The sequence below is a fragment of the Rattus norvegicus genome, chromosome 1, assembly GCF_021556685.1.
Source record: "Rattus norvegicus strain SHRSP/BbbUtx chromosome 1, alternate assembly SHRSP_T2T, whole genome shotgun sequence".
NCBI lineage: Eukaryota > Metazoa > Chordata > Mammalia > Rodentia > Muridae > Rattus > Rattus norvegicus.
In genome coordinates this window covers 142972434-142988073 of record NC_141534.1, presented here as the reverse complement: position 1 = coordinate 142988073, position 15640 = coordinate 142972434, and the positions used below count along the sequence as shown (strand labels likewise).

General features: G+C 38.1%; 1 protein-coding gene across 2 annotated transcripts in view; it reads right to left on the bottom strand.

The window, feature by feature from the left end:
* Agbl1 (AGBL carboxypeptidase 1) overlaps positions 1 to 15640 on the bottom strand; it is an 893368-nt gene that overhangs the window by 442818 nt on the left and 434910 nt on the right. The window contains 1 exon segment of one of the 2 annotated variants that reach the window (NM_001432253.1): positions 14719 to 14792. Coding sequence (NP_001419182.1) covers positions 14719 to 14729 — 11 coding nt within the window. The 5' untranslated portion in view covers positions 14730 to 14792. 2 annotated transcript variants of the gene reach the window in all.

The following is a 15640-nucleotide window of genomic DNA, read 5'->3' as shown; positions in this document are numbered from 1 at the left end:
AAGATACGCCATACATAGATGCCACAAGACAGGATGGCTGGAATACTGACAGAAGAAGCTTTAAACTGAAACAACAGAGGGTCGCAAAAGACACCCATAGATAATACATCCATATCAACGATCAAGTTTTGAGATGCTGTACCACCTAAAAACATGCTTGTACTAACAAAATAAACACCATAATACAAAAAAATCAAACATAAATGAATGAAGAAACATGATCCAGTAAGCACTAAAATCTTTCCTTCTTTCAATGAGGGATAGAACTACTGGGGAAAAAAAAACAAACCAGAAACAAAGCTTACACAGTACTATAGACCACTTAGTCACAGATATCTAGAGAACACTTGCTCTAATAACAGAATGGGTTTGTCCTGAATCCACACGGAGTAAAACATGAGCCAGGACAGATCATGTGAGGGGCCATAACATAGACATAGACACATGTTACATGCTTAATCCTAGAAAGTATGTATTTGACAGAAATAAATAAAATAAAAAGGAGTTGAGGGAAAATGGGGTAATCCACCATCACAAGGCATTAAACAACATGATACTAGAGAACAAATAGGTCAAAGGAAAATGAATACTAAGACAGATAAGAAAATGCTTTGGGATGAATGACAATAATAGGAATGTATCAAAACCTTTAGAATTGTGTAAAAGCAGTACTCACAGAAAAGACCATATACGCAAGGGTATACATTAGAAATGAAGAAAATGGATCAGTTGCTAACCCAGTCTTCTACTTTAAGAAATTCGAAATTTCTAGGAAATTAAATTCAAGAAAAGCAGAAGAAAGGAACCTAAAAAGATGAGAAGATAAAAATAAAACAGAGAAAAAAACAATATTGAAGTTAATGAATTAGTTATATCAGCCAAACAGTAAACACAAGCCACTATACATAACGAATGCACATATGAACAAACACACCATTCTCATACAATGGAATATCACACAGCCATAAGAAGAAATGATATATTGACACACTGAACAATATTTTGAATGTGGACATTAAATATGTACTATGTAGTTTAAGACTGCCATAAAAGGGCCTGTATGCTGTGATATCATTTGTAAGAAATGTTCAGAATAAGAAAATCTATACAGACACAAAGTATAGTAAGTTTGTCAGAGGTTAAGGGAAGAGGAAAATGGACAGTAATTGCTAATACCTTTTTTCAGGGTGCTTAAAAGATACAAGAATTACAAAATGGGAATGATTTTCTACATTGTGGATATATTAAGAAGCACTTCATTTCACATTTGAAACAGCTAAGTGTAAAATTACATGATTTGTATCCTTATTTGTTTCAACTGTAAAAACTGATGAAAAATAGATGTCTTATTTCAGATACTCTGTTAATGATCTTCTTAATAACTAAGGTTTTCTTTTTAAAACAAATATGTGTACGGGAATGTCAGATGACCTGATCTCATCTTCCCTCTCCTTTGTCAGAAGTCAATCACAAAGTATCAGTGAGTTCTCTACAACCAATAAACTTCTGGAAACCAGCCAGCAAGGGCAGAGTCCCTCCATAAGCATTTATGTGCATCAAAATGAAATCTGCAGTGCTCACTCAATTAGCTGGCCCCATGATATATGTACTATGTATCCTCTCATATACTTTATTCTACAAGTTATTTTATTTTCGGTGTGGGTATGCGTAGAGACCAGAGCTTAATATCAGGTGACTTCCTCATAGACACTCCATTTTACCTTTAAAGACAGTGTCTGTTAAACCTAGAACTTCCCAAATTGGAAAGACTAGCTGGCCCATGACTTCTGCAGATCCACTGTCTCCATTTCTCCAGTGTTACGACTATAGGTACACACCTTCACGCCTGGCTTTTTATGTGAATGCTGGGAATGTCAACTTAGATCCTTATCCTTGTACACATAAGGACTGAGCCATTTCCTGTCTATTGAATCAGCCTGACCACAGACATAGCAATATGTCATTTAACTCATAATTAAAACAACAATAAAAAATAGATCAGATTGGAGATTGGTATGCTTTTTCAGTAACCAAAACAGTCATACCTAAAAATGTACTAAGTACATTAGTGAATCTGGGTTCCTTGGAGAACCTACTCTTTTTACATAGATATAAATTGTTTCTGCTGTTGACTTAAAACTTGTGTTTGCTGACTACTCACAGGGTCATTACTTTCATTGCACACTTTTTTTTCAGTTTAAGAAAGAATGATTTACTTACAATTTTAGCTCACTCTAATGCATTTAAAAGAAATCTCATCTTGAGCTAGCAAATCCACACCTATACACTCATTCTCTGGAAGTAGTCTGGGTCTAAACTAGAACACCAATTAATGTAGATTGCCTTCTGTGTTTGACACTCCACAATAAATAACTTCAGTTCAATGCATAGCCTGTCTTCTCTGTCTGAGTCAGCACTCTTTAAAGTTCCTGCCCGCAATTACCTAGTGGTAATCCTCCCTATAGATGAGATTGTTATTCTGGGAGCGTTCCCTTAACTTTTAAGGCACGCCTGTGCTTGAATTCAGTCGTCTAATTTTATTTTACCATTTTTTATATTGTAGAATCACAAATTTAACCTTTCTTAGAGCCACACCATTTCTCTGTCTTGGTATTCTATCCCATACCAAATCCTTTGTCTTCCTGTGACTCTGAGAAGAGATTACACCATTCTCCAAATCAGCAACAAGTCTGTCTACTCTTGACAAAAGCAATCATTAATCATTCCACTGATGACTCTTGTCATCTTTCTGTATAGGAATAGGGTGTCTGGGATGCCTGTAATTTTTCTTTCTATCTGTAAGGAACAGTTTCTTTACTTAAATGTTTACAGAGCATAATCTCCAAGCTTATGTGAGGTTTTTGGCAAGAATGAGACTAGAGTGAAGGGGTAATACAGTCTCTCCATATACATGATATCTGGTCCATAGACCATTCAGTCTTGATGGTGAAAACACACAGAGCCTCAAGTCCTTTTTGATCTCTACTCTTAATTCATAAATGTGTTAATTATCTTGTGGTTAGTTGTGTTGCTTAGCAGTAAAAATATGGAGAAAAAGAGGTCAGATTAGTACTTTGGAAAACTAGATAAGATTGATGAAGCTAAGAAGTGCATGCAGGCCAACGGAACCGAATACAGATGTCTCCTGAGAGACACAGCCAGAGCACGTCAAATACAGAGGCGAATGCTAGCAGCAAACCACTGAACTGAGAACAGGACCCCTCTTGGAGGAATTAGAGAAAGGATTGAAAGATCTGAAGGGGCTTGCAACCTCATAAGAATAACACTGCCAACCAACCAGAGCTTCCAGGGACTAAACCACTACCCAAAGACTATACATGGACTGACCCAGGGCTCCAGCTGCATTATGTAGCAGAAGATGGCCTTGTTGGGCACCAATGGAAGGAGAAGCCCTTGGTCCTACCAAGGTTGGATCTCCAGTGTTGGGGAATGTCGGGGAGGGGTTGGATGAGGAGGGAAACACCCTTATAGAAGAAGGGGAGGGGGGATGGTATAGGGGTCATATGTCCCAGAAACTGGGAAAGCGAATAACGTTTATAATGTAAGTAAAAAATATTCAATAAAAAAAAGAAAATGACATATATTTTATGCATGCCTATTTATTGCTTAAAGATGCACTTTCCAGGATGTAGGCTTAGATTTTTCAAAAACGACTTTTGTTAGGGTTCTTGCACACTTCTACCTTACTTCTAGACCACTGTCCAGAGGTGGCAGAGAAATAACGTTAATAGGAAAGTGTGTTGTGGAATTGTTTAGAAGTAGTTCTTTTGTGTGATTCTAGTCTTCACTGTCAGAACATCATCAGTCCAGTCAAAGAGCAAAGACATGAATCAGTAGCAGCAGCTAGATCCAATAGAAGCTACATGACTGCAGAGAATTGGAATGAAGTCAACCGAAGTTGAATATCATGACCAGCAAAGCATTGCACAGCTAGCAAAGACCAGCAAAGCATTGCAAGGCATAACAATGCAAGAGCACCCTCTGACTCTCTGTGGGATTATGTTTATAATCATTCTAAACATCATGCTTCCTCTCAAACATTCACTCCAGCATAACATGAGATGCCCTCTCACCTGTCTGCTTCAACAAAACATTCTCTCACAAGGTAGCTTCCAGAAAAACATCACCTGATACAACTGAGTTTCCAAAGAAAAGTCCACTTTACCAGAGTGTACCTTCAGTTCATTACCTTTACATGAAACTACAATGAATGACAAACAATTATTTCCCCGATAATGGCCATTCCTACTGAATCATACATTCTTTGAAGGAATAAACATAACTCACAATTGGGTCCTGAACCCCACATTACAACCACACCTGTGACAAATATCAGGGGGAAGTTGGGTAACATTTCCATGATCCATTTGATTTATATCTCTCATTTTATCAAGCTGAACTTTCTCTGGATTCTCTGATTCTAACTTACTCAGTTTTGCTCAGGAAGCCCTTATGACACAAGCAGTTTGTTTTAGACAGTAAAACAGGTACTATATATTCAAATTCCAAAGAGCCTAGGATGTAGGCCCAACTAATTTGAAGTAGGCCTGCCACCAACAGTCTATAAATATTGGAAGGAGATAAAGCAGGGATAGTGAAGCAATTAATTCTGAATCAGGGGTCAATTATAGAGAGGAAAGCATAGCAGCCATTTATAATTGTAAATTACTGTGCTATGTCTCCCTGGGATATTTTTAATTATGAAATGAAGGACTCTGTCGTCTCTTAATAGAATTTCCACAGTCTACAAAATCTTAATAGAAAGGATTTTGTTTAAACACAGAAGTTTTAAAGTATGTATTCACCCATCATACCACTCGGGATTCCCCTCTCCCAGAATTATTGCAAAAGGTTTGGAAAAATGTTTATAAGTCTTCGAGAAAAAGGTAGGCAGAAGAAGAGAAGACAATAGACAAAAAGTATCTTAGGGTTGAGATACTTAGAGTAGATAGCCCATGAGTATGTTTCATTAGCTCAAAGTTGCCTCAGACTTTTATGCCCCCCAAAAAGTAAGGAATTTTACATGCAGAAAACTTCAGATATTTGATGGAAATCTCTAAGTTCAAGATGTACAGAAAATTTCACAGAAATTTCAAATTGTACAGAAAAGTCTGCCTAGAAACAGTCAGATCTTCAGATTTTCTTCTCTGTTAGGGCACTGAGCCACACTCTCTCATTGTCCACACAAGAGCATCAGTCATAGCTGGAGAAAACATGAGGCACCATCCCCAAAACAGGAAAACTATTACAGTGAAAATAAAATAGTCCTGAACATTATCAAATTGCGAAGATATATTATTTTAAAGGGAATAGCATAGCAGGGATGTTTAATGTCAGTAAGAACAAAGAAGACAACAGAAAAACTTTTCACTGAGTTTTCACTGGGCAACAATTGTTAGAGTGCTAAGTCTAGATGATAGAGCATTCTATTGGAGATAAAGTTGACATGTTTTAAGATATAAAACAAAGTTTATATTGTACATTTCATAAAATGAAGAGAAATATAGAAGGGTATTCTATAGCAAGACTCAGGGAGAAGAGAATCATTAGCCATACATATTTTATCTAGTATGGTTATATTAGTATTCCAGAAAAAGACATTTTAAGTTCAACGTGATGAAAATAATAGAGTACCAAAGAACTAATTATGAAATTTTTCCCACAAACTTCCTCCAGAGTCTGGAATATCTAATGTAAAAATGAAAGGAATAAAAAATTAAAGAAAAGAATCAAAAAGCTCAAACTTAAATATGTTCCCAACAGAGAAAATTCTTACTTTTATACCATGTATTGAATAGCCATAGAAACATGTAAGGCACTACCATGTCACAAGCAGTGTAAAGAGTTACCCCACTGATATCAAGTCCTCTGATCATAACAGTATTAAATTAGAAGTCAAGGATTTTCTCAAAGTTTATAAGAACAGTGATTTGAACAATAATAACCTCCTATCACCACCTTCTGGCTTCTAAAACCAAGAATCAACTGAAAGAACAAAATTAAAAGTATTATATATATGAAAATAAAAAAACAGCGATTACAAAATTTTAATTATTTGATTGTTTCTCTTTTACACACACCCACATACAATGTTTAAATCAAATTATATCTCAAAGGATGGTGATGCTCTTCAAAAGCTAAGAACTATCTAATAAAAACCTCAGTACCAACCATCCTTTCAGTTGTTGATCATGGGAGACCAAGATACTTCCAAAAGAAGATAGGTTATTGTCATTGCTTTTGGTTGGTTCCCAAAACTAGAAGGTAAGACCCTGTAGCTGAAGATATAGGACTTGAGTAATATAGCTGGAAATGATCTGGACGCCTCCTTAAGGACTAGCTCTCAAAGTATCAGAAGGTAAGTTATGAAAACTGCCAAGAAAGAAAAGTAATAAATAGATCTACTGAGATGGAGAACCTATGTACTACAATAATTAACATCCTAAAATGATATTCCTAATGGTGTAAATGGTGATATTTATATTTTGGGGTAATCAACAGCCTGTCTAGTTGGACTCAAGGCCCACTCTATACAAAGAAATTCACTTTCGGTTTTAGAAACCTAGCCAAGAACTCATATCCAGAAAGGTTATAGGCCTCAGTGAAAAGTCCACGATGTCTATTTCACTAAATCAAGACAGTTTCTAACTATATTCTGAACACTTCTCCTTATACACATGGGTAAATGTGACTCATATCTCATGAAAGCTTTTGCTTGCAATAAATGGAGGCTATTATGGAGATCCACAACTGGTAAAAATGCAACTAATAAGTGACCATAATGTACCCAGCCTTAATTAGGTCATCTTCAACTCAATATCTACATTGAAGGATCAAGTTACATCAGGGAAGAGAGGTAGAAAGATTATAAGGGCACCAAGACCATGACTCCTGCTGCAAGATAGTGTTGTCTAGATGGGACAAAAATGTTACACCCATGATATATCAGCAATATGGCTGTCCAAACAAGATGTGCATAATGACAGCAGCACAGCACATGCCAATGAACATGGCTCTACTCTTACTTGAAGAACTACAAGCAGTTTGTGGCAGCTGAAGGAGGGAGGAGGATTGTTCTTCAGGGACAATTTCTCTGATAGGTTATCTGTTGCCAACTGTATATAGGTCAGTCCTAAACACATCTACATATGAGCAAGACTAAATGGACTTAGTGTGTGTGTGTGTGTGTGTGTGTGTGTGTGTGTGTGTGTGTGTGTGTGTGTGTGTGAGAGAGAGAGAGAGAGAGAGAGAGAGAGAGAAGAAAACAGAGAGAGAGAAAGAGAGAGAGATTTATTGTAAAAGGCTATGATTTCAAGAAGAGCATGGAAGGAATTGTAGTATAGCATGAGAAACATAAAACATGAATACAACACTTTCATATAATATTAATAATAAAATAAAATATTTACATTCAAATTTTTTAGTTATCTATTTCTTTTCAAATGTGCCACAATGTTTGGCTATTATAAGTTGTTTTAGCCATGCCAATTTGGCAACAGAAATAATAGACAAATAAATATTTAGGAACAAAATCAAATTATTTCCATTTGAAGATGTTATAACTCTATACAAAGCTGCAAATACTTTTAAAACTTACCAAGACATTCAGTAACATGCCAGGATGTAAAATCAATGTATGAAATCAATAGATTACATATGCAAATAATTGTTAACTTCCTGAGATTGAAATTAAGGAAGTATTTTCATTTATAGTACCAATGATAAATAAAATACTAACTTAAGATGTGAAGTATTTCTATAGTCAATAATAAAAGTATAATATAACAGAATATTAAAAATTATAAAACTCTGAAGGACAAATGAAACAGATATAAGTACTGTTCATTTTCATGGATTGAAAGAATTCATATCAAAGAAAAACAGCAACATGGAAACACAAAGGGCCCTACAGAGTCAAAGCGATTCTGAAAAAAACTATCAAAGAGGAAAAGCAATGTGGAAGTGCACACAAAGGGACGCAAAGCAACCAAGAAATTCTGAAATGCAGGGGAGGGGAACACAATGCTGAAACCATCACACCAATTTCAAAATATACTATAGAGACATTGTAACAAAACAGCATGTAATGTCATAAAAATCAGACAAGTGAATCAATGGAACATAAGAAAGACTAAGAAATAAAGCTGCTCATCGTTAGCCAACTGATTCTCAACAAAGATAAAACATACACGTTGTAAGGAACAGCCTCTTCACAAATAACACTGAGAAAACTAAAAAATAATAATTGAACCTAGAACACTTAACTATCACAGTATATACAGATCACCTCAAAGAATATGTAAACACTGAAACTGTATTTATGGAGAACACAGGTGTAATATTTGATGCTATTGGAAGGTGGAAAAGGGGAAGAAAATTCAGTAATTCTTTGCTTTTTTGTTTCATAAACATGTATTCCATTTCTGATATAAAAATGTATATATTTTTAGTAAAAATATATGGGCCCTAACTTTATTATCCCAACCATAAGAAACAGGCAAAATTCTACTGCTTGAAAAGGGAGACTCTTCATGGTACATGAATATGCTGTTACAGAAGCAAGCAGATATTTCTAGGATAGTCATATTTTCCAGATCAGAGATAACCTCTATTATCAACAGCACAGAACTTATAGGCATGGATAGAAAAGCATGAGGCCTATGATAGTGGAGTGGAAGATTTTTAACTAGTAAACTACCTAACTTGTACAGTAGACCTATTGATCAAATGAGATTTACAATCTCATCCCCACAAATAACCCATTAGGAATAATATAGCTCCTCAACACAGAAGTGACCCGCAAGCTATTCAGGCAAACTTATGGAAGTTGATATTGATGATTAACATGGCAGGATCTAGAATCACTAGGAGATAAACATGTCTGTGAAGAAGTTGCTAAAGTTGACTGATATGGGAAGACTCACCCTAAACGGAGATGCCACCATTACATGGGCAATCACGCTCGAATAAATGAAAAGGAAAAAGTGCCTGATTTGTGTTTATCACATAACAAAAGATGTAATACGCACCTATTTACAGTTCATGCTAGGACTATCTTCAAATGAAAATGACCTCAAATGCTTGCATGGAGAATGATGCATCTTCTATATACCATCTCTGGTTCAAGGTCATGGAGATGAAATGACAGCACAAAGTTTTGAGAAGAAGGAATAATTCCTTTGCTTACAACTGGAAAAGATTTTTAGAGGACAAAGGACTGGTCTGTGGCCCTTAAACATAGGCAAAGGAAATGAGAAAAGAAAGGAGAATAAAAGGAAGGCATTGAGAAATGAGCCATGCATTGATGATAGAGAAGGATATTACTGAGGGAAAATTTAAATGAAGTTCCTATGGGTTGTCTTTGATGCTATACACGATGTATGCAAGCTCTTTAGTAGAGTCTATAATGCTCATAAGTATTTCACCATATTTCTCATCAATAAATGAAAAGGACAGTTTCTCACATTGAAAATAAACAAACTCCTACAATATTGCAGATGAATGTCTTCAGACTGAGAATATAGTGGGAATTTAGGCCACATAAAATCTGAGATATATTGAGGAAGACTTATGATTCCAGAAAGTGAATAATCTAGGATTAAGAGACTTTATGGCTGGCAGAGGACCAGGAGATCACACCTGACAAAAGGTAACCTTTCTGTGAGATGATTCCATAATGTCTTGGCATTCTTGAGCCTTTTCCTTTTCATATCCACTGAATTCCCTAGTGTATCTCCCAAGCGTCTTCCATGTGTCCTCTCCATTCCCATCACTCAAGCACTCCTACCTCCAAGTGGTCCTCTTCCAATAATTCTTGTCTGCCTTTCTTTAGATAAACTAATCACTGAACAAGCCCCAAAGAGAAAATAAGATAACAGTAGGTTGTCTCTTTACCTTCTATATGTCTGTCTGTCTGTCTGTCTATCTATCTGTCTGTCTGTCTCATTTATCATTTATTCACCTATCTACTTCTCTTTGTTTCATCTCTATTTGTGTGTGTTGCTTATAATTTATAGAATTCCTTTACCTACATTAATTGTTTAATCATCACAAACACACTCTTTTTCATCTATTGTACCTAATTAATCTCTCTAACCCTCTATTTGTCTACTGTTTCTGGCAACCATTATTCTCACTATTTTTTTTACTGGTATATCCTCCTTCTCTTAAGAAGCTGGAATAGTGGCTATGCAACTTCCCTTCTTTAATTAGTGCCCTATAGCCTCTCTGGATAAAATAAAGTTCACACAACTTTGCAAAATCTGGTCTCTCTATAGCCCTTCAGCCACATCATCTGCCATGGCTTATCTATCCTAACAGACATCATGTACTTGTCCCCATGTACTAGACAGTTTCACACTATACCATTTGCTTTCACTTGTCCATGCTCACCATTTAAAACACACTTCTCTTCGCTTTATTTTATTGACACTGGTCTAAAAGCACAGGTTGGGTGTCATGCTTTGGTAGATGGGTGCTTGCACACTCAGCATCAGCAAAGTATCTCTTTGTATCCCTGTAAACCCAGATCTTATTTCACACGATTCATATCAAATTATATTGAAATCATCCTTGCAGGTGTCTGACTATCTAATACACTATTATCTGTGAAGAAGAATCTGAGTACCAGAGCAAGAGACAAAGAGTCTCAAAAGAATAAATATTCAGTAACATCTTGCTCATACTGATGGAGCAGAATGAGTTTATGGTAATGGCTAACTTCTGATCTTGTAGATGCCACAGAAGAGACTAAAGCTCCAAGGAGTCACAGAACAAATGAACCACAGACCTGAATCTGGAAGTGGTAAAGCTGTGCTTGAAATCTGGGTTTTCTTATTTCACAGGCTATGCTGTGATAATACAGTTGACAGGTTTTGGGAAAAGAATATTTGTCAATAGTCCCTATATATGAAATTAGTTATATCACAAAGTCACTTAATCGATGTACAAATAGTTTTCCTATCAAACACAGGGGAAAAAAATCAAGGCTAAATGGCAACTGCTAAGACAAATTGCAAATCCTGAGATTGGCGTTGTTCTAAATTTCTGGTGATATCCACTTACCAGAGATTCAAATAGTCCTATTGAAAAATAGGGCACAGAGCTAAAGGAAGAATTCTCACCTGAGGAATACCAAACGGTGGGAAAGCATCTAACGGTGTGCTCAATATCCTTAGTCATCAGGGAAATGCAAATCAAACAACCCTGATATAACACCTCACACCTTAGTGAGAATGGCTAAGATAAAAAAACTCAGGTGACAGTGGATGCTGGGGAGGATGTGGAGAAATAAAAACACTTCTCCATTGTTGGTGGTATTGCAAGATGGTACAACCACTCTGGAAATCAGTCTGGCAGTTCCTCAGAAAATTGGACATAGCACTACCTGAGGACACAGCTATACCACTCCTTGGCATTCACCCAAAATATGCTCCAACATACAATAAGGACACATGATCCACTTTGTTCATGGCAGCTTTATTTATCATAGCTAGAAGATGGAAAGAACCCAGGTATCCTTCAACAGAGGAAAGATACAGAAAATGTAGTACATCTACATAGTGGAGTACTACTCAGCTATTATTAACAGTGACTTCATGGAATTCTTAGGCAAAAGGATGGAACTAGAAAATGTAATTCTTGTGAGGTAACCCAGTCAAAAGAACACAAATGGTATGTACCCACTTATAAGTGGATATTAGCCCAAAAGCTTGAAATACCTGACAAAATTTACAGATTATATGAAACCCAAGAAGAAGGAAGACCAAAAGGTGGATGTTTCATTCCTTCTTAGAAAGGAGAACAAAATACTCACTGGAGAAGATATAGGGACCGATTGGAGCAGGGATGGAAGAAAAGGTTATCCAGAGACTGCCCGGCCTGGGGATCCATCCCATAAGCAGCCACCAAACCCAGTCACTATTGCTGATGCCAAGAAGTGCTTGCTGACAGAAGCCCAATATGGGTGTCTCCTGAGAGGTTCTGCCAGATCCCAACTGATACAGATGAAGATAGTTGTAGCTAACCATTGGACTGAACAGGGGACCCCAATGGAGGAGTTAGAGAAAAGTCTGAAGGAACTAAGTGGTGCAACCTCATAGGAAGAACAATATCAGCAAATCAAACCCCACCAGAGCTCCCAAGGACTAAAGCTCTAACCAATGAACACACACGGAGGATGTGTATTCACCATGAACCCATGACTCCAGCCACTTATGTAACAGAGGATGGCATTGCTCAGCATCAATGGGAGGAAAAGCCCTTCATCCTGTGAAGGCTTGTTTCCCCAGTGTAGGATAATGCAAAGGTTTTGAGGTTGGAGTGCGTGGGTGGGAATGGGAGCATCCTCTTAGAAGAAGGGGTATGGGGGGAGGAGTCACAGGAGAGGGGGAAAGGGGATAACATTTGAAATGTGAATACATCAAATATCCAAGAAAAATTATTAAAAAATTATATACTCCTGGAAAAATATGCAGTAAAAAATTTCCACATGCAAAAAAACAAAAATCCCCACAACTAAATAATTAGCTCACAGCTTCCTAAATCTGTTCATGAAAAAAATATTTCAGAGGCTGTTTAAAAACAGCACAACTCTTTAATCCTTTGGTGTGGCTGTGAAAAGAATTACAAGTAGATTCATCGGAGGAAATTGTCAACATGCCCACAGATGTGAAGAGCTCATATATAAAGTGTGCTCATGGTTCCATTGTGGAAAACATGAAGTTCTCAGCGTAAGGCAGCTCGTACCTACTCAGGGGTTTCGGGAGGAGCTGGAGCAAGCATCATCCTTCATTCCCAATTACAAGCTTATTAGAGCACTATGCCTGGGGTGACTCCTCAAGTGAAATGATAACAGAAACTATGAGGGGAAAAAGGGAGCTGGGGACTCTCTGCATATGTCACAGATGCTTCCTAGTGGAAGAAAGCATCCCAGAAGCCCTTATGTTGTGTTTTCCAAGAAAACACAACGCAAGAATCTAAGTATTAAAGCCTTCACCCCCTCTTCCATTCTTCCAGACAGGGATTTCATGTTTCCTTCAACAATTCCATTCTGATTTTTTTCTGAAGTAAATATTACTTAGACAGCCGATCAGAAACACTGCCAAGAAGGGCTCTAATAGAAGACAGGTTTCCTTGACATTTTTAGAAAATTCATCTGTCCACTGCTTAATGCACAATTCCTAATACCCTGACCCAAGGCCAGCAAACTCCTTGTTTGTAGGGCAGTGGCTCTCAACCTTCCTAATGCTGCAACCCTTTAATATAGTTCTTCATGCTATCATGACCTGCCGTTTGAAGAGAAGGTATAAAACTCATAGCTCCAATTTTGCTATTATGAATCATAATGTAAACATATAATATGCAGGATATCTGATACATGGCTCCTGTGAAAGGGTTATTCAACCCCCAAAGGGCTGACAACCCACAGGTTGAGAACTGATGTTATAGAGAGACAGTAAACATCTGATTTACAAGACCTGACTGTGTCCCACAGTCACTCAGCTCCACTGGGTCAGTGAGAAAGCAGCTGTGACAGTGAACGAGCCTGGTCATGATCTGCTGAACTCTATCAGATTAGGACACAGGTCAGATTTACATCATGGGTCCTGAACTAAACCCTAATAATTTACAGAGGAGGCCATATATGCCAGCAATGTGTCATTGCTCCTTCTGGTGAAAATTGGTAATCAAGTTTGTTATATTCATGATGTCGGGGGCCTCATTTTTAAAAGAGCAGGTCACACACACAAAGAGGAAGCTTACTAATAGACCCACTCAGTGAGATGCTGTATGTAGAAACATGTTGGAAAAACTCAGACATATTACAGTTGTAATAGATCTGACCAGATTGGATGAGCACGTGCATTTGCACAGTCCATTGACTAAGCATTTTTACACAGTTGGTCCAGGTACAGGCACTGGGAGAGACCCTGGACATGCAAAGACAAACAGGGAGCCCCACATAATGAGCCTCATCCCTGGTACTAAAAGGTAAAGAAGTGCCATGAGCCAACCTCTGCAGCAGATGACTTGTCAGGCCTCTATCACACACCCTCCCTATTAACTGCTGTAGCCTCTCCACTTTTCGGGGTAGTAAGTCTAAAGGGATAAATAACAGCACCACAGGGAATGAAAGCACACGGAAATTATTGTTCCAAAGTGTAAATCTGCTACCATCTTGTAAGCCAGACACCAGGCAGAACACAATAAACATTCAGTTAATTTTTTTTCTACTATTAAAACTAAATACTCAGTGAACAAGTGACAGAGACCAAGGATGAATGGTTGATGTAAGGACAGTTTCTGCTGCAAGGATCGAGTAGAGAGCCCTCTTAAGACTTAAAAAAAAGAACAACAAAAGAGGGATTTAACTAAGATGAACAGCCTCCGTAGCAATACAAGAGGCCCACCAGCAAGCTGTGATGAGTTGTAGAAAACATTTAAAGAGAAGAAGGTATGTGTACATGAACCAGAGAGAGAGAGAGAGAGAGAGAGAGAGAGAGAGGGAGAGAGAGAGAGAGAGAGAGAAGGAAGGGAGGAGATTAGGGGAGAGACAACCCATCAGAAACCTCAAGTGGGGAACCAAATGGCTCTGCTCTGAATCAAGCATCGCAGGTGGTGCTTGGATAAGGCAGCCTTCGTGACCCTCTAGATCTTTTTCTAGGTCTGCATCTGAGTTTGATTTCCAGGCATTACCTTATAATCATGTCCTCGTCAAACTTCAGCTGATCTGTCTCCCTAGCTCAGGCCTTGGCTGAATTTCCAGAACTGGAGCTGGGTCAGCTTCTAATGAGAAGCAAACATAGTTTTGGGAAGCTGGAACTGGACCTCACGATCTGGCAGCAGTCTTCGGGGTGGGAAGGGAGGGAAGTGCTTTTTAGTAGGGGTGAAGAGCATGATTGCTCAATTGCAACACAGAATATATATCTTCGGGTGACTTCCCAGCTGCAGGATACTGGCTGCAATTAGAAACCTATATGTCTCGTCATTTCATCATTTTTATACATCTAGGAGCTCAAGTGTTTACTCTGGCAGGCTGCAGCTGGGATGATGTTAACTCCCAGCTGTTGTTTGGCTGAAATGCCACAACTAAAACTGTGGGCCAATACGACTGGAAATCAACTTGGGGACTGAGTGAAGAAGTGGGGGATGAAGTAATGATGGTTAGTGCTCTTTCTGCTGGCTGTGGGCAGGTGAAACACTTCCATTTAGAATGAAAGGAGTGCAGGCACTCGCTGAGCAACCTGTTACAGGAAAAAGACAGAAAACCAATGTTACCACATTGGTAACTCAGGCCCAAGCTGGCATTCTATTAGGCAGGTTTCTGGTTTTCCTCTCTTCGCCCGGCTCTCGGCTCAGATTCAACTCCAAGCAGATAGTTTGGGGTTCTCGGAGGAAGTCTGAGCTCAGTGTTCAAATACATCTCCATGGTAGCTGGAAAGCAGGTGACCTTGGAAGAATCAAGCTGCACTATCAAGCAGAATTACAACAAGAGGTAAGATTTCAAGTGGTCTGGGTAAACGGAGCTGTGGACATCCCCCCTAGGGCGTAACCTTTCTATCTTTTCATTTCTGATTATATAAAGACTCTGGTACAGGTTTTAGACAGTCAGGAAAGA